The sequence below is a fragment of the Canis lupus genome, chromosome 6 (genome assembly GCF_011100685.1).
Source record: "Canis lupus familiaris isolate Mischka breed German Shepherd chromosome 6, alternate assembly UU_Cfam_GSD_1.0, whole genome shotgun sequence".
NCBI lineage: Eukaryota > Metazoa > Chordata > Mammalia > Carnivora > Canidae > Canis > Canis lupus.
In genome coordinates, this window is record NC_049227.1 from 6,095,404 (window position 1) to 6,117,500 (window position 22,097).

The 22,097-nt window shown below is 43.4% G+C and overlaps 1 protein-coding gene and 1 non-coding gene across 3 annotated transcripts in view; both read right to left on the reverse strand.

The window, feature by feature from the left end:
• Window positions 1-1,409: 1,409 nt before the first annotated feature.
• Window positions 1,410-22,097, reverse strand: part of EIF4H (eukaryotic translation initiation factor 4H) — a 27,155-nt gene continuing 6,467 nt past the window's right edge. The window contains exons 2-7 of one of the 2 annotated variants that reach the window (XM_038539082.1): window positions 11,413-11,600; window positions 9,585-9,649; window positions 9,400-9,496; window positions 8,994-9,053; window positions 3,727-3,864; window positions 1,410-3,428 (exon numbers count right to left, since the gene is read on the reverse strand). In XM_038539082.1, the coding sequence (XP_038395010.1) occupies window positions 3,289-3,428; window positions 3,727-3,864; window positions 8,994-9,053; window positions 9,400-9,496; window positions 9,585-9,649; window positions 11,413-11,600 (688 nt within the window). In that variant the 3' untranslated portion in view covers window positions 1,410-3,288. The remainder of the gene's footprint in view (window positions 3,429-3,726; window positions 3,865-8,993; window positions 9,054-9,399; window positions 9,497-9,584; window positions 9,650-11,412; window positions 11,601-22,097) is intronic. The other variant, XM_038539083.1, reaches the window with a different exon arrangement.
• MIR590 (microRNA mir-590) lies at window positions 7,774-7,834 on the reverse strand. Its single transcript, NR_049341.1, has one exon. It is a non-coding gene; the product is annotated as a microRNA mir-590 (primary transcript).

Consider the following 22,097-nt stretch of genomic DNA (forward strand, 5'->3'; position numbering starts at 1 on the left):
GCCTCTCTGGAAAACTGTGTGGAGGTTCCTCAAAGAGTTAAAAATAGACCTGCCCTACGACCCAGCAATTGCACTGCTGGGGATTTACCCCAAAGATACAGATGCAGTGAACTGCAGGGACACCTGCACCCCAATGTTTATAGCAGCAATGTCCACAATAGCCAAACTGTGGAAGGAGCTTCGGTGCCCATCGAAAGATGAATGGATAAAGATGTGGTCTATGTATATACAAAGAAATATTCCTCAGCCATTAGAAACAACCAATACCCACCATTTGCTTCAACGTGGACGGAACTGGAGGGTATTACGCTGAGTGAAATAAGTCAATCGGAAAAGGATAAACATTATATGGTCTCATTCATTTGGGGAATATAAAAATTAGTTAAAGGGAATAAAGGGAGAGAAAATGTGTGAAAATATCAGTGAGGGTGACAAAACATGAGCCAACTCCTAACTCTGGGAAATGAACAAGGGTTAGTGGAAAGGGAGTTGGGCCGGGGGTTGGGGTGACTGGGTGATGGGCACTGAGGGGGCACTTGGCGGGATGAGCACTGCCCCGGGTGTTATGCTAAACGTTGGCAAATTGAACTCCAATAAAAATAAATTAAAAAAATAAATCTGGTTCCTTTTAAGGCAGTTCAAGAGCAGCAGGGACAGAAAATGCAGAGGAACCAGGCCAATGGTCTGTCTAAACCTATCTCCAGAACATTCATAGTGGGCTCAAACTTTTATGAAAATGAACCTATTTACTTAGGTGCTTATTTGGGCAAAGACGTGCCCTCCTCTCTTAATTCAGTTACTTATGGATGAGATGCAGGTATGAAGATGCTTTCTATGAAATTTAGTATCGTACAAACACTATGGACCAAGGGAATAGGTGCCTGTCAAGAGGCACAGGGGGACAGAGAAGACAGGGTCCTGGGATCGAGTTCCGCGTCAGGTATCCCACAGGGAGCCTGCTTCTCCCTCTGCCTCTCATGAATAAATAAAGCAGGAAAACCTTGGTATCATTTCTAACCAACACTGGCTCTTAAAATAACTTTTTTTAAAAAAAGGACATTGTAGAAGGTGTTTCTGAAGACTTTTTTAAAAAGGACTTATTTACTCATGAGAGAGAGAGAGAGACACAGGCAGAGGACTAAGCAGATTCCTCACAGGAGCCCGATGTGGGACTTGATCCCAGATCCCAGGATCACAACCGGAGCCGAAGGCAGCAGCTGCCGAACCACTGAGCCACCCAGGCATCCCTCTTAAAATAATTTCATGACTCCTCTAAGTTGCAAAAGCAAGACACTTTTCTCACTGCAGGTGAAGGATGCTCTATGAAACTCAGCCATCACCTCCCAACTTTAAAACTGTGAAATTCCACATGAGGGCAGGTAAAAAGAACTCAAAAATAAGGACAAGCATTAAATATTACGTAAGGTTTTCTTTTATTTAAAAGATCATTCACAAAATACCATATCCATAGATTTACTTTCTGTCATATAGCTGAATGTGTTAAGTGTTTGGAATTCCATTCTTATGTTTTAAAAGTCAACTGGATGGCCCAGAAGTTTAGATGATTTTGTTTTGTTCTTAATCTTTTCCACATTGAAGATGTAAGTAGGTCATCTGAAAGCATCAGGTTTGATTACAACCACATAATGCATGTCTTTCTTAAGTTAAGTATTGGTGTCACACAAATGGTTCTTATTTCAGAAGCAGAGGTGGCAGGGGGAAAGGAAGGAGGGGAGAGAGTTCTGTAATTGCTGAGACCTTAGGACAAAGACACGGTAAGAGAAGCCGAGGCAGCCAGCTGGTGACAAGCACTGCCGCAGCCCAGTGTGCCGCCCAGGCCGGGCTACCCCGTGGCCCCTGGTCACCAGGGTCTCTTCCCCAGGCTCTAGCTGCTGGCAGGCCCCAAGCTGCTCCCAAGGGGAGGAGCAGGGCTCAGTGCTGCGGAACTGGAAGTTGTTCACATACAGGTGTGTTCCAGCTCAAAGGCAAAGGCCCAGCACACTGCCGGGCCCCTGGCCAAGTGCCGAACACAGTGTGTGTGGGATCAAGAAACTTTGTCCCAAAGAGGAGACTCAGTGACAGACAGCCACCTACCAGCTATCTGAAGGTTCTGGACAGTCCTGCATAGTAGAATCCTCAATTCATTAAGTGAAACAATAAAGTGCCAGATTTTAGGCCCATTTTCATTATAAAACTCAGGGAAGGTGGGAAGCACAGTATCTCACTATTACACCGGGGGGAGAGACAAATTCAAGGGAGAGAGGTGGGACCCACGCATGGCGGGGATCTGAGGAGGGGCAGTGCAGCCCTGGCACGGCTCTGCCACGGCCACCCATCAGTGCCCCCACAGCACCCTGGCCAGCAGGAGGGATAGCAGATGGAGGTTCTGTGTCTAGCCGGCCAGAGGCACGTCTACTACTGCCAGGGAGGAGGGGAGCAGCCTGGGACACTGGCGGGTGTGAACACAGCAATGTGCTCAGCTGGCCTGATCCAAGTTCCTCACCGACACTCCACACCCCTATCCCCTTCTTTTGGGTTCCATGTTTGAATTGAGAGCCTCTTCTGCTTGAAAAGTCCGTTCTGGGCAGGAGTAACAGAGACAAGGCTGCTTATAAATAGGAATAGGAAGAATTTGCAAGGATCAACAGGTATTTTACTCTTGTTTTGAAAACAAGGTGCCTTAAATTCTGTATGTTGATCACAGCGGAATAAAGATGCTACCCAATTTGTGATTTCTTTCCTGTTTTTTTTTTTTTTTTTTTTCTCTTCATCTTTTTCCCCCTCCCCATGGAAGCCACAGCAATACAGAACTCTACATGCAGGTTAGAAGAGAAGCGCTGAGAAAAATCAAAGAAACACCTGGGTCTGGCCAGTGCTCTAAAGTAAAGAGAGAAAGTAAAGAGAGAAAGCAAAGGAGAAAAATGGAGCAGCACCTCCATCCAGAGAACGCCCATGGGTGGCTGCTTTGTCCCTCAGGAGACACTCATGTACTGGAAAGAAACAAGAAGCAGGAAGGAGAAAAGACAGAAGGAAAAGGCGAAAGGAATGGCAGAAAAAAAAAAAAAAAAAGCACGAAACAGGCACTAGATAGGTTCAGCAAAGCCAAGAATGTACTAAAAACCACTTGTTAACTGCTGACATGCGCTCACAAGCTGTGTTTCCGTTGTAAGAAAGGAGGACAAAGGTCAGGCGCAGGAATGGTGGATGCAGGACTGCCAGCCCAAGGGGCTGGCCAGGCTGTGGTCTCGAGCTAACTCCCCCACACCCCATTCCCTCCCAACCGCAAGCTCATTCTTGTTCCTTGTGAACGACTTCCTCTCTGGGCCTGGCTCCCCCGAAGATAGCAGAGTTGGGATTGGCTACTTGATTGAGGGGCGTTGCAACTGTTCGAGGCTTCAGTTGGAGCCGTGGCCTCTGTGCTCTTTCCTCTGTGGGAGAAAAACCAACGGTGGTTTATAAAGAATGGACCACCTTCCCCATCCAGGCAAAATGACCAAATGGAGGGCAGCCCCTACAACCCAGCCCGCTTTCTAACCAACATGCCCGCCTTGAAGATCTACCCTATCCCCAAACCTTCTATTAAGAGGTAAGAAGGTAAGCTTACTATTTAAGACTAAGAGGTGGTCCACAGAGGCCACTGTCCATGGCCTAAGAAGCCTTGTGTGTGCGGGGGTACAGCCAGAGTACCAGGACAAGATACCCTCTGCTGACAAAATAGTGCCATACCTTCTGTTGGTTCTCTGAAGTCCATATTGGAACCTCGAAGGGGAGGGCCATCTCTGAACCGACTCCCCATTGGGGGGCCTGTTCGCCGGTCACCTGGGCGACTCCCTCCCCTGCCTCCTAAGAAGTCATCCCTGAAGCCTAAAGAAGGAAGAGGACACTGGATTACTTTTTAAGCTCCTGTCTCAAAGCTGACAGTGCAGCTGTTGTAGATGGTTTGATTAGAAATTCAGTCTGTCCGACATCAGAAATTTTGGAAAATAAAGTGTACTGAAAGGAGTCCAATGTGAACATGTTGGGTAATTTTCAGTTATAACGTATTTTTAACAGTTTTTAGGTTAAAAAAAAAAAGTTGTTTAAACCTTAGCTTGCAGGAAAAGTGGGAGGAAAATCACCTAAGACTATAATCTAATAAGGCTTACAATAAAATAAAAATCCTCAAAGCCCATTTTATTTTGTCTTCTAATATAAACCTCTGATTGTTAAAGACAAACCCGAAGTTTAAACACGCCGCCACCTCTGGGTAACACCCCATCATCTGTTTTTCTGCTGTGTGTCAGGTGCAGATCACTCTAAAAGTTAAGCACCTGTGCTGTAAACAAAAGTAGTTACGGAGCTGGACTCACTCCCAATATATGCCACCTCTTCCAGAGGAAGTGCTTCTCCTTGTTCCCAGGGTCTCTGCTAAAATAGTTACCAAAGTAAGCTGTGCCTCATTATGAGTGCTAAGAGTATTATGATGCTCGTGTGTAGATGATTTTCTCCATAGGTTTTAAGAAGCCTAAGTTTTCTTTCCTTTTTTATTTTTTTTAAAAGATTATTTATTCATGAGACACATACACACAGAGAAGCAGAGACAAGCAGAGGGAGAAGCAGGCTCTATGCTGGGAGCCCGACGTGGGACTCGATCCTGGGATCCAGGATCACGCCCTGGGCCAAAGGCAGATGCTTAACTGCTGAGCCACCCAGGTGTCCCTCCTTTAAAAAAAAAAAAAAAGATTTTGAGGGGATCCCTGGGTGGCTCAGCGGTTTAGCACCTGCCTCTGGCCCAGGGCACGATCTTGGAGTCCCGGGATGGAGTCCCAGGATGGGGTCCTGTGTTGGGCTCCTGGCATGGAGCCTGCTTCTCCCTCTGCCTGTGTCTCTGCCTCTCTCTCTCTCCCTCCCCATGTCTATCATGAACAAATAAATAAATAGATCTTTAAAAAAATAAAAAGATTTTGAGAGGGGGAGAATGAGAGAGAACACAAATGGGGGTGGGGGGAGAGGGAGAAGCAGATTTTCCACAGCAGAGAGCCCGATGCAGGGCTCAATCCCAGGACCCCAAGATGATCATGACACCAACTGGAGGCATACACTCCAACCGACTGAGCCCCCCACGGGCCCTGAAGCTTTTTTCTTTAGCTTCCTTTTTACTGAAAGACTTTCATTGAGGGGGGGTCTGAGCTAATTAATTATTAGCCTTTTAACAGTATAGACCATTGAAGTTAGAGTTCACATTCGGTCAAAACTTTGACAAAAATGTAATCAAACAAATGAGCCTACTCCCTCTCAGCCCTCAAAGGGCTACTTTCACTCTAAGGATGGTGCCATTGCTTAAAGCTTCTGAGGAACGTAACTCTATTTAGAATCCTGAGGGAATGCCTGGGTGGCTCAGTGGTTGAGTGTCTGCCTTCAGCCCAGGGTGTGATCCTGGAGTTCCAGGATCAAGTCCCACATCAGGCTCCCTGCATGGAGCCTGCTTCTCCCTCTGCCTATGTCTCTGCCTCTTTCTGTGTCTCTCATGAATTAAAAAAAAAAAAAAAAATCCTGAGCTGGAGGAATATTCTAGATGTGGTCTTATCCCCATTACTTGTAGATTTCATATTTGCCAATAGGTCTACTAGCTAGCATTTGAATGCGACCCTAAAACCAATACTTTTGGCACTTCTGCTTTTCTAGACATGCATAGAGTGGTGGAAGATGGGAGCTGCCTGAAATGCACATTTTACAGCTGAGGTCAAATGAAGCAACCCTCGGCCTTCTTGCTCAGACCATAAACAAATGTCTTTTCAATCTATTCAGTGCCAGGTTTCTGCTCTTTTGTGCTTTTCCTCGGAACAGAGCGCCAAAGAGTTGTCTGGTATAAGTGCAAGAAGGTGGTCTTGTGCCTCACAGAGAAAGTACGAGTTAGGTAAGCTCCATTCGGGCAGAGTTCTAGTGCTGCTGGCCATGAGTTCATGGTCAGGTGAATCAACAGTATATATGAACTAAGGTGTCTTTAAACAGAAATCCATACAAGAAGGTATGCACTGCCTGGCTGACAAAAATGCTATGACCAGAGATTCTCAGGAATCCGACCTTGTTGTCTCCCCAGGAGCAATGGTTTGGTGTCTGGTTATCAGGTGTTCCCAGTACTTTTTTTTTTTTTTTATTTTTTTTATTTATGATAGTCACACACAGAGAGAGAGAGAGGCAGAGACACAGGCAGAGGGAGAAGCAGGCTCCATGCACCAGGAGCCCGATGTGGGACTCGATCCCGGGTCTCCAGGATCACGCCCTGGGCCAAAGGCAGGCGCCAAACCGCTGCGCCACCCAGGGATCCCTGTTCCCAGTACTTTTAAACTTAACTCCCTTGGATACGGAGAATGATTCTTTTTGCAAGGATGTTATTTTTCTGTTCTTTAAGGGTGGCCAAGGAATTTGGGAAGAGATCAAGTTACGTTGTATCTGGTATGTTGTATCACAAAAAGAGCTGGACAACATCAATTTTAACAAAACAAGTAATGAAAACAATTTCAAAAACATTCAGGCCAAGAGAAGCACTGAGTTGGGGAAAATACACTAGGACGCGCAGAGTCAGATCGAAGATTCTTTACAGAATCTTTTGAATCAGAGCTCACACTGTTTATTAAATAAGCTTGCCTGGTATTCAAACATTTAACCTGACATATCCCCCCCCCCCCCCCAATAAACTGGGAAGCATATCTTCCCACGTGAACATGGAAGTCACTTCCCCTGTGCACATAATTCTTGCTACCAGTGTGTACCAGTAAGCAGGTCACACTCACACTGACAAGGCAGATAAAGACAACTGCTGCTTTGTCCAGGTGGCAGGAGACAGTCTAATGGAGGAAAAATACCCAGTGCATGTTAAGAGCAAGTAACAGCCCCATTCCCAAACTGCTTGTGATAGGAGCAGGGGAAGATGACGAGGGAAAAGCAAGGCATGACATTAGTCAGTATCTTTTAATTAAGTATGAAGATGGGACACCTGGGTGGCTCGCAGTTGAGCATCTGCCTTTGGCTCAGGGCATCCCAGAACGCCAGGATCAAGTCTTGCATTGGGCTCCCTATGGGGAGCCTACTTCTCCCTTGGTCTCTGCCTCTCTCTCTCTGTGTCTCTCATGAACAAATACATAAAACTTTAAAAAAAAACAAAACAAAGTCTGAAGACAGATTTTTGGGAGGCACACTCCTCATGAGAATCTTCTAAGTTGTCTTTTTTTTTTTTTTTTACAATGAGCATGTATCATCTTAAAAACAGTATCATTCTGGGACACCTGGGTGGCTCAGTAGTTGAGCATCTGCCTTCAGCTTAGGGCGTGATCCTGGACTCTTGGGATGGAGTCCCACATTGGGCTCCCTGTACAGAGCCTGCTTTTCCCTCTGCCTGTGTCTCTGCCTCTCTCATGAATAAGTAAAATCTTAAGTAAAAAACAAAGCATCATTCTTTGAAGAACAGAAAAGATCTATTTTCACAAATAACACATATAGGCATTACTCCATGTGGGCACTTTGGGTTTCAGATACCCCCCAAACACTGCAGTTGACGCTGAAACTGGCGGGTGTTGAGGAGGCCTCTGGCTGTGTTCTCTGTTCCAGAAGAGTACAAGCCCAAGCTAAGGCAGCAGGTCCTTAGGTAACCTCCACATATCCAGAGCCACAGCTTGTGTATTCCTCCAGTCCCAGGAATTCAAAACCAGCAGGTTCAAGACCACTATTCATCAGGCCACTAAGGGCTGCACCTGGACTGACTGAGAAGACATTTGTTGCATGTTTCAATCAGAGACTAGCTTATACATAAAATTACAGGTTTACTGGATCATACTGTACTTTTATGAATAAGCTCATTTCTGATTGGCTAGAGGACTTTTAGGATTTAAGTTATTCAACAGATATAAGCAGTCATCTGTTTAGCTAGATTAGTGCTGAAAGGAATTTTTAATAATTCTGATCTACAACAGCTTGTCCTACTTCTTCCAATACTTACCAAATACTCAAATACTTTATGCTGAATTTGGTTTGATGGGGGGTGGGGGGAGGATGATAGTGGGTGGGGGCGCTGATGGCACCATCTTATATAGTGGGGAGTGCAGAGTCTGAAGAAAACATTTGTTTTTCATTTTTTCACCTTTCTGTTACAACTGATATTTTTATTGCATATGTGAATTACTTTTATTAAAAAAAAAAAAAAAAAAAAAAAAAGAGGGATCCCTGGGTGGCACAGCTGTTTGGCGCCTGCCCTTGGCCCAGGGCGCGATCCTGGAGACCCGGGATCGAATCCCACATCGGGCTTCCGGTGCATGGAGCCTGCTTCTCCCTCTGCCTATGTCTCTGCCTCTCTCTCTTTCTCTCTCTGTGACTATCATAAATAAATAAAAATTAAAAAAAAAAAAAAAGATTAAAAAATGTTTAGTAGGAGATCGACCCTTCAAAGCAGAGGCCTGACACGCAAACTGATCTCCTATGTTAAGACAGAGAGGCACCTGACAGCCTGTCTTGGTAGGTTAAGAAAAGGAATAGTCAAGTGGATCATGTCCACCATGAAGGGATGGGAGTTCCATGCCCTTCAAGAAAAAAAACCCTGGTCACCAGGACTTCAACCATGCAAGAGGGAGTCACCAAGAACTAAAGTGACAAAGCTTTCTGTAAGCTTCCAAAACCTCCACGCTATTTCTAGAAGTAGCAGAGCTTCTATTTGTACCATGCACCCTAGCGCTGCCAAGGGGATTCCTGAGACCAAGGCCTGGATGATAACTGTAGGCCAAGGCAAGGTAAGACAAGATGGAGGATCAGTCTACCCTGCCCAGTGGGGAACCTCTCAAGTCCTACTCCAAACACTCAGGTTCTAATAGAGGCTTGGTGCATGCCTGGGGACCTTTTGGGAAAGTTTCATCTGTGGAATGAGCTAATGGAGCGGTCCGGCCGGGCGGGCTACTCACAACAAACGTACAACAGCAGCAAGGCCACTGAAAAAGGTTAAGTGGCAATATTCTAAATGCTGATACCGGAATTGAAGTCATCCCGGGAATCCCATCCACCTCTAGATTCTCCAGGGCCACCCATTCCTGAGGATACACAAGAAAGATAAAGTTGAGGTTGTACCATTACCTTGCTGCACAAACACGGAAAAATTCAGTGGGAAGATGGACAACTCATGTGATGAGAAGTTCACCGGAATTATAAGAGTTCTTGCTGCCACAGAAAAAAACCCTGAAAAACCAAAAAACCCAAACAACAAACCAAAAAACCCTCCAGGCTTGCAGAAGCACCATCCATTCTCAAGATTTTTACATGTGTTTAAAAACTCACAAAAACCTATCAGACCTGTAAGATAGTTTTACTAGTAACCTTCAAGAGTTGTAATCAGTGGGCTACAGCAAGTTTATGTTCAATTTTAGAAGAACCAATCACCTCTGTCATCTGGTCCACCTTTCCTGAATCCAAAGCCACCTTTATCTTGTTTTCTGCCTTCTGCAATGTCCACACGAAGTGACCGATCACCCAACAGCTAATGATAAGGGGAAAATAGTGTAAGTATTGGCAGGAAAAAAACATCTCAACTTCTAACATGACACAGAAAACCTGAAGATACTTACTGCACCATCGTATGTCAAGGCTTCCTTAAGGGAATCCACCTCATCAAATTCTACATAGCAGAATCCTGTAAGAGAAACAAACCCCAATTTCCTCAAGGAATTCTAGGTGAAGACATGGTGGGATTCCTGTCGGGTCCATTTCCCAACTCTTGTATCTAGGGGACACTAGACTAGTAGAGCCTAAAAGTGAGATTGCACTTTCGGATAAATACAAAATACCTGACTGGCATTCCTCCCTCTCAATTATATTCTGTCAGAAAGAGCCAAACAGGCATTGAGATATTTGGCAGCTCCGTTTTTACAGGTTTCTTTTTATGAATTTTAACCATAATATTCAAACCTTTCCTGAGTCATTGAAGAGCTGTCAGGACTGACTTTTGAGTAACTTTAATATAACACAACAGGGGCTTAAAGACAGATTTCACATTCAATACCAAACATGCTTTGGAGGAATAGGCTGAAGGTGCCTACTACTTAGTACTCAGGTAGTTGGTATAAAATCTGCTTTATAAAACTAAGAAATATACCCTCAGTAACAAGGGCATCCTCTTTGGGATGCTAGTTAAAAGACAGATGGCCTAGGTCCAAACACGTGTTACCCACAATCTGTGTCCCTGATGCCAGATTCTGACAAAGGCCCGGGAGCACATTCCCAGGCAGAGGAAACCACACCTTCTCTCACCTCCAACCTTTGCATTAGCTTCTCCCTCTACCTCCAACACACTTTCCATGGTCTGTCCTTGCCACCTGGTGTCTAAATCCAGGTTAAGCATCCCCGCTGCCCCAATACGCTCACACTGCACCCCATGCCAACACCCTTCCACCCTGTATATCCCTATCCTGTGTGATGATTACACTTCACCTTCAAAGCCCACTAGACCGCAAGTGCTCTGTAGGCTTGGGTCCAAACTCGTCCTGCTCACCATCTACTCATTAACTACTTAAAGAACGCATTGCTTAGCTGGAGAGTCTCCACCTTCCCTGCAAGTGGATTCAATGTCTGGAGTACTTGAGGAAACCACTTTGCAAGTTCAAAGAGGCCACAAAAGCCCACTCACCCATCTCACCCTTCCTGAGTTGCTGAAACTGAGGATGACCCTCCAGTAGACAAACTAAAACTTGCTTCTACAGACTCAGCCCAAAGGCTGGCCTCCCCCACCCATTTCCCCTGAAGCCAGGCACTCCTGGTGCCTCAGGGAGGGATACTGGCTGGGGCTTACTTTCACAATAGAATGGATACATTTGTTTTCATTGTTTGGGCACTTAAAACAAGGCTTCAGGTTCTAAAGCCAAAAAAAAACTTTCAAAATGATAAAAGTACCACCTATTTGCAAAACTATTCAGAGGAGTGAAACTTCCACTTCTCATACCACTCCTCACCTTTCCCAAACACACATGCTCCAAAGCCACAAATGTAGAGTGACAATATTTATTAGGTTTTCTTTTTATTCCACACAAATACCTAGATTACAGGAAAACTATAAAGAAATATGCAAGGAGTCGGGCCAAGGTGAAATGCACCTGCAAAGTCCTCAATTTTATCTGTTCATTCCCCTCTCAGGGAACTCCCTTACTGGTGAGACAAGATAGCTAGGTCAGGCAAAAAGATTTACTCGGTCATATATATACTGTGTATTTCTACAAACCAGATAATGTGTAGACATTTCTTCCCCAAGTAGAACTGAAAGACTATGAGCTAAAGGCCTGTTTATTTCAGCTACGACAGGCAAATATTTAGAACACTTTCATAACTGGAGCTCTCTGGTTCCCTAACATTTTGGTTTCAATGCTCCCTCTACATTGGTACAAAGAACACCCCCAAACTCACCTTTAAATTTGTCTGTGTCTTTGTCTCTGACTAGCCGCACACTCCTTATGCTGAGATCCTTAAAGATAGCATCTATGTCGCCCTGAACTGTATTAAAAGGTAGATTTCCTACATACGCTGTGTAGGGGGGTTCTGTGGGCAGCTCCTTCTGGCTGCGGGAACCATGGCCACCAGCACTGCCGCGGGACCTGGAGGGGAAACAGACAGGATTCAAGTCTACTTGCCTCGGAGCAGGAACGAGGAAATGGTCTTCCACTCAGCCACACCACCCATGTGAATCATTCCACTTGAAGACACAATAACACCTTGAAATTATCAAGTCTTCCAAACTATCATTCCTGACCAGGGTGCCTAGGTTTTGGTGACAGAAATGTCCACCGAAACACAATCTATATAAATATTCATTTCCCTGGAAATTCAAATCCAAGTAGGACATACCCTCCTTGCAAAACTGGTTACATTCTATTTACTTAGATTCACTACCTGCAAAAGATTTATATCCTAAAACCTTAGAAAACACCCTCCTTCTTCACACATGATCATCCTAATACATGCGGAAATGGACTGTCCAGAGTTAGCACACTGTATTCAGAAAGGATTTGTAAAGCTGCTGAAGTTTAACCCATTCGTAACACACCTGCTTCTTGCTACTGTCACACTGTGGATAATACAAATGCTCGAATAAAAATTTTAGATTTTATACAGCAAGTACCATGTACATACTACCTTCCACCACTGCCCATGCACACTTCACCGGTCCTCAAATGCGTATTACCTAATCCACTTAATCCTCAATAGCAACCTCCCCTATAATAAGTGGTTATGTGTCTATGGTTATGAGGCTCAAAAGTGGCAAAAGCAGGACAGAAACTGACTCTACCACATCTCATTGCTAATTTGTACAGGTTCTGGTTTGAACCCCAGCTGTCACCAACTCACTCTACCCTATGAGTTACTCAACTTCTCTAAGCTTTATTTATTTGTAAAATTGGGTTAATATTAATACAGAGCTTGAGTTACTGAGAAATAACAAATATAAGGCCCCTAAACACTGACTGAAGCACAGTACACACAGGGAAGTAACATTATCATCATCACACCTATAACTCAAGGTTCACAATGTTTTATAGATAATTAAGAAATAAATTGGGGCCACTACACATTTGTCAGAATCCACAGAATATGTATACCAACAGTGAACCCTAATGTAAAATATGGACTCTGGGTGATGACAATGTCAGTGTAGGTTCACGGACTGTAACAAATGTACTGCTCTGCTGTGGGGTGTTGACAGCAGGGCCATCTGTGGCCCTGTGTGTGTGTGATGGCAGGGCAAATATGGGAATTGCATTTTCTTTTTTTCCCCAAAGACTGACTGATTTGAGAGCAAATGAGATCTAGTGAGTGGGGGTGAGGGGCAGAGGGAGAGAGAAGAGAAGCAGACTTCACACACGGCTTGATCTTATGACCCTGAGATCATGACCTGTGGGGAAACCAAGAGTTGGAGACTCAAGTGACAGAGCCATGCAGGCACCCTTAGGAACTGGTATTATCTGATCAATTTTGCTGTGAACTTAAAATTGCTTTAAAAAATAAAACATGGGGCACCTGGGTGGCTCAGTAGTTCAGTGTCTGCCTTTGGCTCAGGTCATGATTCCAGGGTCCTGGGATCGAGTCCCGCATCAGGTACCCTGCAGGAAGCCTGCTTCTCCCTCTGCCTGTCTCTGCTTCTCTTTGTGTCTCTCATGAATAAATAAATAAAATCTTAAAAAAATAATAAGTTAGAACAAATGATTGGGGAGGGGAGCTCTTCTTTATATCAACAAGAATGTCAACTAATAAATGTAAAAGGAATCATGTCCATAGAAAACCAGTACTCTAGGGGTGCCTGGGCAGCTCAGTTCGTTAAGCTTCTGACTTCGGCTCAGGTCGTGATCTCAGGGTTCTGGGATGGAGCCCCTATTTGTGAAATCTGCTTGTCCCTCACCCTCTGCGTCTCTGCGTCTTCTTGTGCTCTCAAAAAAATTAAAAAAAAAAAAAGGAAGATGGAAAAAAAAGAGAATCACTACTTGTACCCACCAAAACAGCAGTGGTTGATTCAGGCAAGTCTCATCAATGGACATCAAAACCACCAATATAAAATGTACCTGGCCATCACCATGTTAACCGCTAACTGACAAACTTTTACACTGTGCCTTCTATTTTGGCACAGATTCTTCAAATATGTCAAAAATCGTGAAAAAGGCAGGGGGATCAATGAAACATGACAACTAATGCTACATATCATCTTTGATCCCGGAACAAACAGCTATAAAAGAAAAAAAACAGATGGAGAAATTAGAATATGGCATGAACAGCTATCACTGCATCAATGTTTAATTTCTGGGGAGTGGTAACTGGTACTGTGGTCAGAATGGCCCTGTTCTCAGGAGAGACCCAGAGGGTTCAGCATAAAGGACGCGTGCAGGTACCTATAAAGATAGGACAGCCGCGGTGGCGGTGGCGCAGCAGTTTAGCGCTGCCTGCAGCCCAGGGCGTGATCCTGGAGACCCTGGATCGAGTCCCACGTCAGGCTCTCTGTATGATGCCTGCGCTTCTCCCTCTGCCTGTGTCTCTGCCTCGCTCTCTGTCTCTATGAATAAATAAAAAAATCTTAAAAAAAAAAAAAAAGATAAGGCAAATGTGAGCCTTGTGACTCTAACAGTGTCTACTCTATCATTCTTTCAACTTCACTGTGGATTTGAAAATGTTCCCAATATTTGCAGAACATGAGAGGAAAAAAAATCCAAAAGAGGGAAGTGGTGTTTCTTTTTATAGACACGTAAAATTCATTTTAAATAAGTCTCCTCACAACAAAGATCTGCTCAAAGTTACCCTTTTTGCAGGGCAAGCATCAATACAAGTCACAGAAAGTAATTTGTTTTTTTTTTTTTTTTAGTAATTTGTTTTTTTAATCCCATTTTGCTAGAAATATCATGAAAGAGATTCCCCATCTTTCCTGAGGTAACATTCTTTTTTTTTTTTAAACTCCTGATTATTATTATTATTATTTTTTAATTCATTCATAGAGACACAGGCAGAGAGAAGCAGGCTCCATGCAGGGGACCCGATGCGGAACTCGATCCCGGGTCTCCAGGTCTCCAGGTCTCCAGGATCACGCCCTGGACCGAAGGTGGTGCTAAACCACTGAGTCATCCGGGCTGCCCCCTGAGGTAACCTTCTTTAAGACATGTTTTTAGCCGAAGAACCAAATCATGACGTAATTCTTGACTAAAAAAAAATTTTTTAAAGATTTTATTTATTTATTCATGAGAGACAAACAGAGAGAGGCAGAGACACAGGCAGAAGGAGGAGCAGGCTCCATGCAGGGAGCCTGATGTGGGGCTCGATCCCAGGACCCCGGGATCACACCCTGGGCCGGAAGGCAGATGCTTAACCGCTGAGCCACCCAGGCGTCCCCTTGACTAAAATTTTTTAAGTTTAGTGACTCAGAATTCCACCTCTTGCAGATAAGAAATCCTATGTTTTGTTTTCAAGTGGACTGCATTCCACTTGCTCCCACTCCCCAGCCCTGTCCCACTGAGTTTAGTAAATTGACTTCAATACTCTCTGCAACACCATTGTTCTTATCTTGATAACCTTAAACTATTTTATAAAGATTTACTTATTTATTAGAGAGAGTACGTGAGCATGCACAGGCAAGCAGGGCGGGGGGGGGGGATCTCTAGCAGATTGCTTGCTGAGCAAGGAGCCTGCCATGGGGCTCAATCCCATGACCCTGAGATCATGGGCTGAGCTGAAATCAAGAGTCAGTCATTTAACCTACTAAGACATCAGGCACCCCTAAACGTTAAAATATTTTCAGTAAGATACTCTTTGAGACGGAATACTGATTATGTAAGATACAGTATAAGCATAAGCATTTGCAAAACTGTCAAAACACAAGATGAATTAACAATTTTAACAACTTTAAATTCACGTATTCAATATTTACTAAACATCTGGTGGAACAGTCCTCTGCCCTCAAGCAGCTCACAAGTGAGTAGCACATATAAAATACGAATAACTATGAGCATGCACGCATGCATATTTGTGTATTTATGTACACACACACATATGGCAAAGAGCTGCAATGATTTTTTTTTTTTTAATCTAAGGTAAAGGTAAGGATGGAGAGCTGACAAATCCAGCAGGTGTACATCCATGAATCAGGAATATGGAGGGCTTTCTTAAAGAGCGCATCAAACATTTACACGAGAACTTCTGGAGGATGCTAGATACAAGCCCGGGAAGGTTGAGGTCAGGGAGCCTTGATAAGGACTGCTTCCCCGGCGGGGTGAGGGTGCTAATTAGATGACAGGGCGCTAGAAAAATGCAATAGGTAAGAAGCCAGCCCGGGCTTTGGGAAGATGGAAGAATCTCATTTCAGGCAAGCAGTATTTTAAAAAAGCTAAAAATGTGGGAACAGCTAACCCAGCCCATTAACCTGCTCATTTCACCCAAGTCTCACAAAATAGCTGGTGGCTGACAATTCCAGACCTTTCCCAAGAGTCACCGCAATCATCCTAAATACCACCTGATCTGATGTAGTCAGTTCTACTGGACTTAAGTATGTTTTAGCTTTTCAGTGAGTAGGTAGTTCACTGAAGACGTGGGGGCAGTCAGTGCAGTGGGACCAGGGCCCTCTCCCTAGATTCCAAATTTACTGGCTCCAAAAGTTACAAAGTTAGAAGTGGAAAGTGGAAGTCACCAGTGTGCCAGCAACTTGAGAACCAAGAGTGGGGGAGACACACCAGAGAGTACACATACAAGTCATAAAATGTTACATCCTGTTAGCAGTCCACCAAAAAATCCCCAAGCCAGGAAATCCTGAGCTGAAAGTCCTAAGATAACTGTGACATTAAGGTTTATACGGACTATCCCCTAACTGAACAAGCTACGTTACACAAAAGCACTTTCTAGAACAGGTTAAAAATGACAGGGAGAGAAGACTCATTTGACACCTTAGCCCTGTGTAGGATTGCTTCCAAATTACCTCTGTGCTTCAGTTTTCGTGTCTGTGACTACGCAAATACTTCAAAACTTTATTTTATAAAGTTTAAAACTGATCATAAAACCACCTCATAAATCTTGACTGCTTTATAAAAGTTTAATAACAATTCTAAAATGTTACAGGGAAGTCTAAACACGCTCAAGGTCACCGGCAGAAACAGATGAACAAGGCAGCAGGCCACTGCGGTGCCCCCGCCAATTTTCAAAACAACATATACGAGTTTTAAGGTCATAAATTACATCCTTAGTAACTAAGGAAATCTAACTTTCAACTCAAAGTGTGACCAAAATCCTTGAGAGACAAATCACTTTTCTTCACTCAAATTAACTAAATATATGCAGTATCTATGAAGGCCAGAACAGGCACAGAGGGCTCACATCTCAGAATCAGTCCCTGCCCTTAAGGAGCAGATAATTCAACTGAAGAGGTCTCCTCTGGAAAGGAGAAACCACATCCCAAAACAAAGGGCGCAGACAACCCGAAAGACAGTAACAGGAACAGGTTTCTGCAGGGTGGAGCCGCCAGGAACCAAGATTTCACTCCACTCCGCATTCCCACACACACAGGGAAACACTGAACTCCTAAGCAGACAGTAACTGCGAATACACAGACCAGAAGGAGGAAAGGAGCCTGGAAGAGGCGGCTGTAAGAAACAAGAGGAGGGGATCCCTGGGTGGCTCAACGGTTTAGCACCTGCCTTTGGCCCAGGGCGCAATCCTGGAGTCCTGGGATTGAGTCCCGCATAGGGCTCTCGGCATGGAGTCTGCTTCTTCCTCTGCCTGTGTCTCTGCCTCTCTCTATGTCTATCATAAATAAATAATCATAAATAAATAAATAAATAATCTTTAATAAAAATAAATAAATAAATAAATAAAAAGAAACAAGAAGAGAGGGACGTCTGGGTGGCTCAGCGGTTGGGTGTCTGCCTTTGGCCCAGGGCATGATGCTGGAGACCTGGGATCCAGTCCTATGTTGGGCTCCCTGCAGGAAGTCTGCTTCTCTCTCGGCTTGTGTCTCTGCTCCCCCCCACCTCTTTTTCTCATGAATAAATAAATAAATCTTAGAAAAAACAAAAAACAAAAAAAGCAAGAGAAGAGAGAATTCGGGCTGGGATTAGATCCAGTAAGTGGATTCAAGAGAAAAAGTGCCCCAGACTTACTTCCCAAGAATAAAAGATAAGGAAAAAGGAAGGACTCACGATAAGCTATTTTCTGAGAAAGGACTTTATGAAGATTTCTAGGTGCCATAAGAAACTACACAGAATTTAAGCCCTGTTGCTGCCACTGTAAATTCAAGACCACTGCCAAGATATCCAGTACAGAGTATTAACCTTTCTCTGGTATTTGCAACATCAGGTGTTCTCCTATTACCTCTAGGTTAGGGACACAGTATCATCAGGGCTGATCAACAAATCTGCTCTTTCATGTGCCATCCAGAAATGCTTACTAGCATAGATTATATTGACATGTGGCACCACGCTGGATCCTATATAAAAATCACAAGCCTGGGTGGCTCAATTGGCTAAGAGCCCGACTCTTGATCTCAGCTCTAGTCTCGATCTCAGAGTCTTGAGTTCCAGCCCCTCACTGGGCTTAAAAACAAACGAACAAAAACAGAAGACTGCCTTTGTAAGATTAAAATGCAAGTAAGCAACAAAGTCCACTGAACATGCTTAAAATGAAAAAAATTAAAAAGTAATGGTCATAACGCGCAACCTATTTGGTTTCTAGAAAATAAGCAAAAAAGGTTTAACTCATAAATGTCAAGCCCTCATTTCATATATACTGATTTATCTTACTACTAACATATTATTAAACACTGATTAAAATCACTGAACCTGGGACACCTGGGTAGCTCAGCAGTTGAGCATCTACCTTCAGCTCAGGGTGTGATCCCAGGTCTGGGTATCAAGTCCCACATTGAGCTCCTGCGGGGAGCCTGCTTTTCCCTCTGCCTAGGTCTCTGCCTCTCTCTCTCTCATGAATAAATAAAATCTTAAAAAAAAAAAATCACTGAACTCGTATCAATAAATTTCAACTAAAGTTCAGTTTATTCAGATTTCCTTAGTTTTTTAACCCTAACACCCTTTTTCTGTTCCAGGAGCCAAAGATCACATGACATTTTAGTTGTAGCTTACGTTTTTTGAAAACCAGCCCCACACTGCTTGGTTTAAAAGCATTTCCAAGTAGATCTCCCTCTGTTAAATGTATGCAGTCTCCAAGGCCCCTAATCAGCATTCACAATTAGACCCCTTTATAACTACAGGATGGGCATGAAAGCCCCCAATGTTTCTGATCAACCCTGGGGTGGGGCAGGATCAATGGTGGAATTTTTCATAAGCCCTATTTCAGGGAGCTCTTTTCTGCTGTGAATGATTTCTTCATAAACTAATCTCATCTGTAGGATTAAAAAGAAACCTGGCAGGGACATGCAAAGCAGTTCTAAGGCAAGAATTCAGTCTTCAGAATTATTACAGTCTCTGGTACTTAGCGGGGTAGAAGGAATGAAGACCTTAGTATCACAAACAACTTCTACTAATATGGCTATTTTATTTGGCAAAAAAATGTAAAATGTAAGAGAGGGTGACGTGTATTTAGATGACCTCTCCAATTAGGTCCTTCAGTGTTTTTCCAAAAAATTTTTGGCTGTGATCAACATCATGACTACAAACATATACACACATATCTACCTGACTGCATATGAACAAGTAACAAAAAGCTTGCCCAAAAGTAAGACTATAAACTCACAATATAACACACTAGTCTCTTATTCTATTTCACCATTAAAAAAGCTCATCAGGACCCCTAAAATAAATTGATTTCATCATCTACCAACAAGACAGGCAGTTTGAAAGCCTTGTTATAGGAGAACAGCAAACCCAAGGGGGACTTCTGATTTACATGGTCTTTCAAAAAATCTTTCTTACTAGGCAAAAGGCCATTTACCACAATGTACTAAAATTTTGGACTCCCATGCATTAATGAAAGCAAACAAATGGGTTATTAATTTAGTAATTTCACATGGTGCAATTGGTCATTCAATCCAAAGTTCCAGATTTTTCAGAGGAAATAAAAACTTAAACCTAAAGCTGTTTATTGGTCCTCAGAGTACTGCCACAAAAAACATCTGTCTTGAAGCTATGATGTAAATATTTCTATGGGTTAGTTTTGAACTTTATAACCCAAGAGTTCTTTTTCTCTAAATTAGAATGCCTATTATTTGAGATTTGACATTCCAGGTACTATCAGCTTCAATTCATCTTATCTTAATTTTTAAAAAAGATTTTATTTATTCATGAAAGACACAGAGAGGCAGTGACAGGCAGAGAGAGAAGCAGGCTCCCCACAAGGAGCCCGATGTGGGGCTCGACCCCAGATCCCGGGATCACGCTCTGAGCCAAAGGCAGACGCTCAAGTGCTGAGACACCCAGGCATCCCAGCTTCAATTCATTTTAAAGAACACTTTACATTTTCATGCGCTGGTCAATTTTATATGATCTACAAATAACTTACAAGTTTCAATTATTTAGAGAAGCACAAACAGCTACAGATAGACCACCAGTTAAAACCCAGAATTTAGGGATCCCTGCGTGGCGCAGTGGTTTGGCGCCTGCCTTTGGCCCAGGGCGCGATCCTGGAGACCCAGGATCGAATCCCACATCAGGCTCCCGGTGCATGGAGCCTGCCTCTCTCTCTTCCTGTGTCTCTGCCTCTCTCTCTCTCTCTCTCTCTCTGTGTGACTATCATAAATAAATAAAAAATTAAAAAAAAAAGAGTCAAAACCCAGAATTTAAAGGCATGCAAAGCTAACAGTTCTTTTCTTCACTTAATATCTGAAAAATCACAAATATAACACCGTATGTTATACTTCACTTAAAAATATTTGAAAAATCATAAAAACTTAAGTTACTTGTATTTAAACAGGTATGTATTAAGATGAATACTCAGTATTTACTAATAATTGTTTTTGCTAACAAAATCTAACTTATAGCTACCTTCCACATGGTAGTTACAAGAATTAACTGCTTTATTTTTAAGATTTTGTTTATTTGAGAGAGAAAGCATGCGTGCTCACACACAGGGAGAAGCAGACTCCTCACGGAGTGGAGGACCCCATGTGGGGCTCAATCCCAGAACCCAGAAACCATGATCCAAGCTGAAGGCAGATGCTTAACCGAGTGAGCCACCCAGGCGCTCTGGATTAAATACTTTATTTATTTTTTTAAACTTTTATTTATTTATGATAGTCACACAGAGAGAGAGAGAGGCAGAGACATAGGCAGAGGGAGAAGCAGGCTCAACGCACCAGGAGCCCGACGTGGGATTCGATCCTGGGTCTCCAGGATCGCGCTCTGGGCCAAAGGCAGGCGCTAAACCGCTGCGCCACCCAGGGATCCCTAAATACTTTAAAAGTACCTGGAAAAAAGCTACACACACACCCTGACTTAACAACAACAACCAATAAAGAGAGGAGGAATCTTATCAGGAGACTTAGTGGACACATGGAACAAATGCCATATGCAAACTCTGGTCCTGATTCAAACAAATCAGTTGTACATCAAACTGTAGGAGCTAATTAGAGAAGTAAAAATATTTACGGGGAAGTTTTTGGATATAATATTGTGGTCACATCTTTTAGGTCTGTACCTTTGAAACGCATACTAAAGTACTTCCAGATGAAATGAAATGTGACATCTAAGATGTGCTTTAAAATAATCCAGTAGCATGTGGGAGGAAGGTGGCACAAGAAGATACAGATGAAATAAACGTGGTAACTTTTTTTTTTTTAAAGATGTATTTATTTATTCATGATAGACATAGAGAGAGAGGGAGAGAGAGAGAGAGACAGAGACACAGGCAGAGGGAGAAGCAGGCTCCATGCAGGGAGCCCGATGCGGGGACTCGATCCCGGGACTCCAGGACCACGCCCTGGGCCAAAGGCAGGTGCTAAACCGCTGAGCCACCCAGGGATCCCAACGTGGTCACTTTAAAAAGTGGGTCATGGGCACATGAGGTGGGTCATTATAGGAGACTCTACTTTTCTGCTTTAATTTTTCTGTAATCAAATTTTTTGCAGATTCAAATAGGTCAACTATATGAAATAATCTTTGAGGTAACTGTGCAAAACTGAACATGAACCGGGTGATAGAAAAACTGGTGGTTAGAAAGAAACCTTTGATCAGTTTGAAACACATACTCAAGTATTAAAAATATCTTAAGACAGATGACAGGATGGCTGCGATTGGCTTTAAAATATTCTATCCCTTCCCCACAATGAGGAAGACAGGCGCAAAGAACAGTAAAAAGGTTTAAGTTAATGAATGGAAATGAGTGAAGAGTTGCTTAATGGGTCTGTTTGGGAACAATCAAAGAGTTCTGGAAACAGTGGCGGCAACAACACAAGATGGTGAGTGTCACTGTGGGCATAAGCTGTACACTCAGAAATGGTCGGGGGATACCTGGGTGGCTCAGTTGGCTGAGTGTCGCACTCAATTTGGGTTCCAGTCATGATTTCAGGGTTGTTAGATGGAGCCTCACATTGAACTGTGCTCAGTGAGTCTGCTCACTTCCCACCCCCCCTCCCCGCTCATGTGTACTCTCTAAAATAAACGAAAAATCTAAAAGAAAAAAAG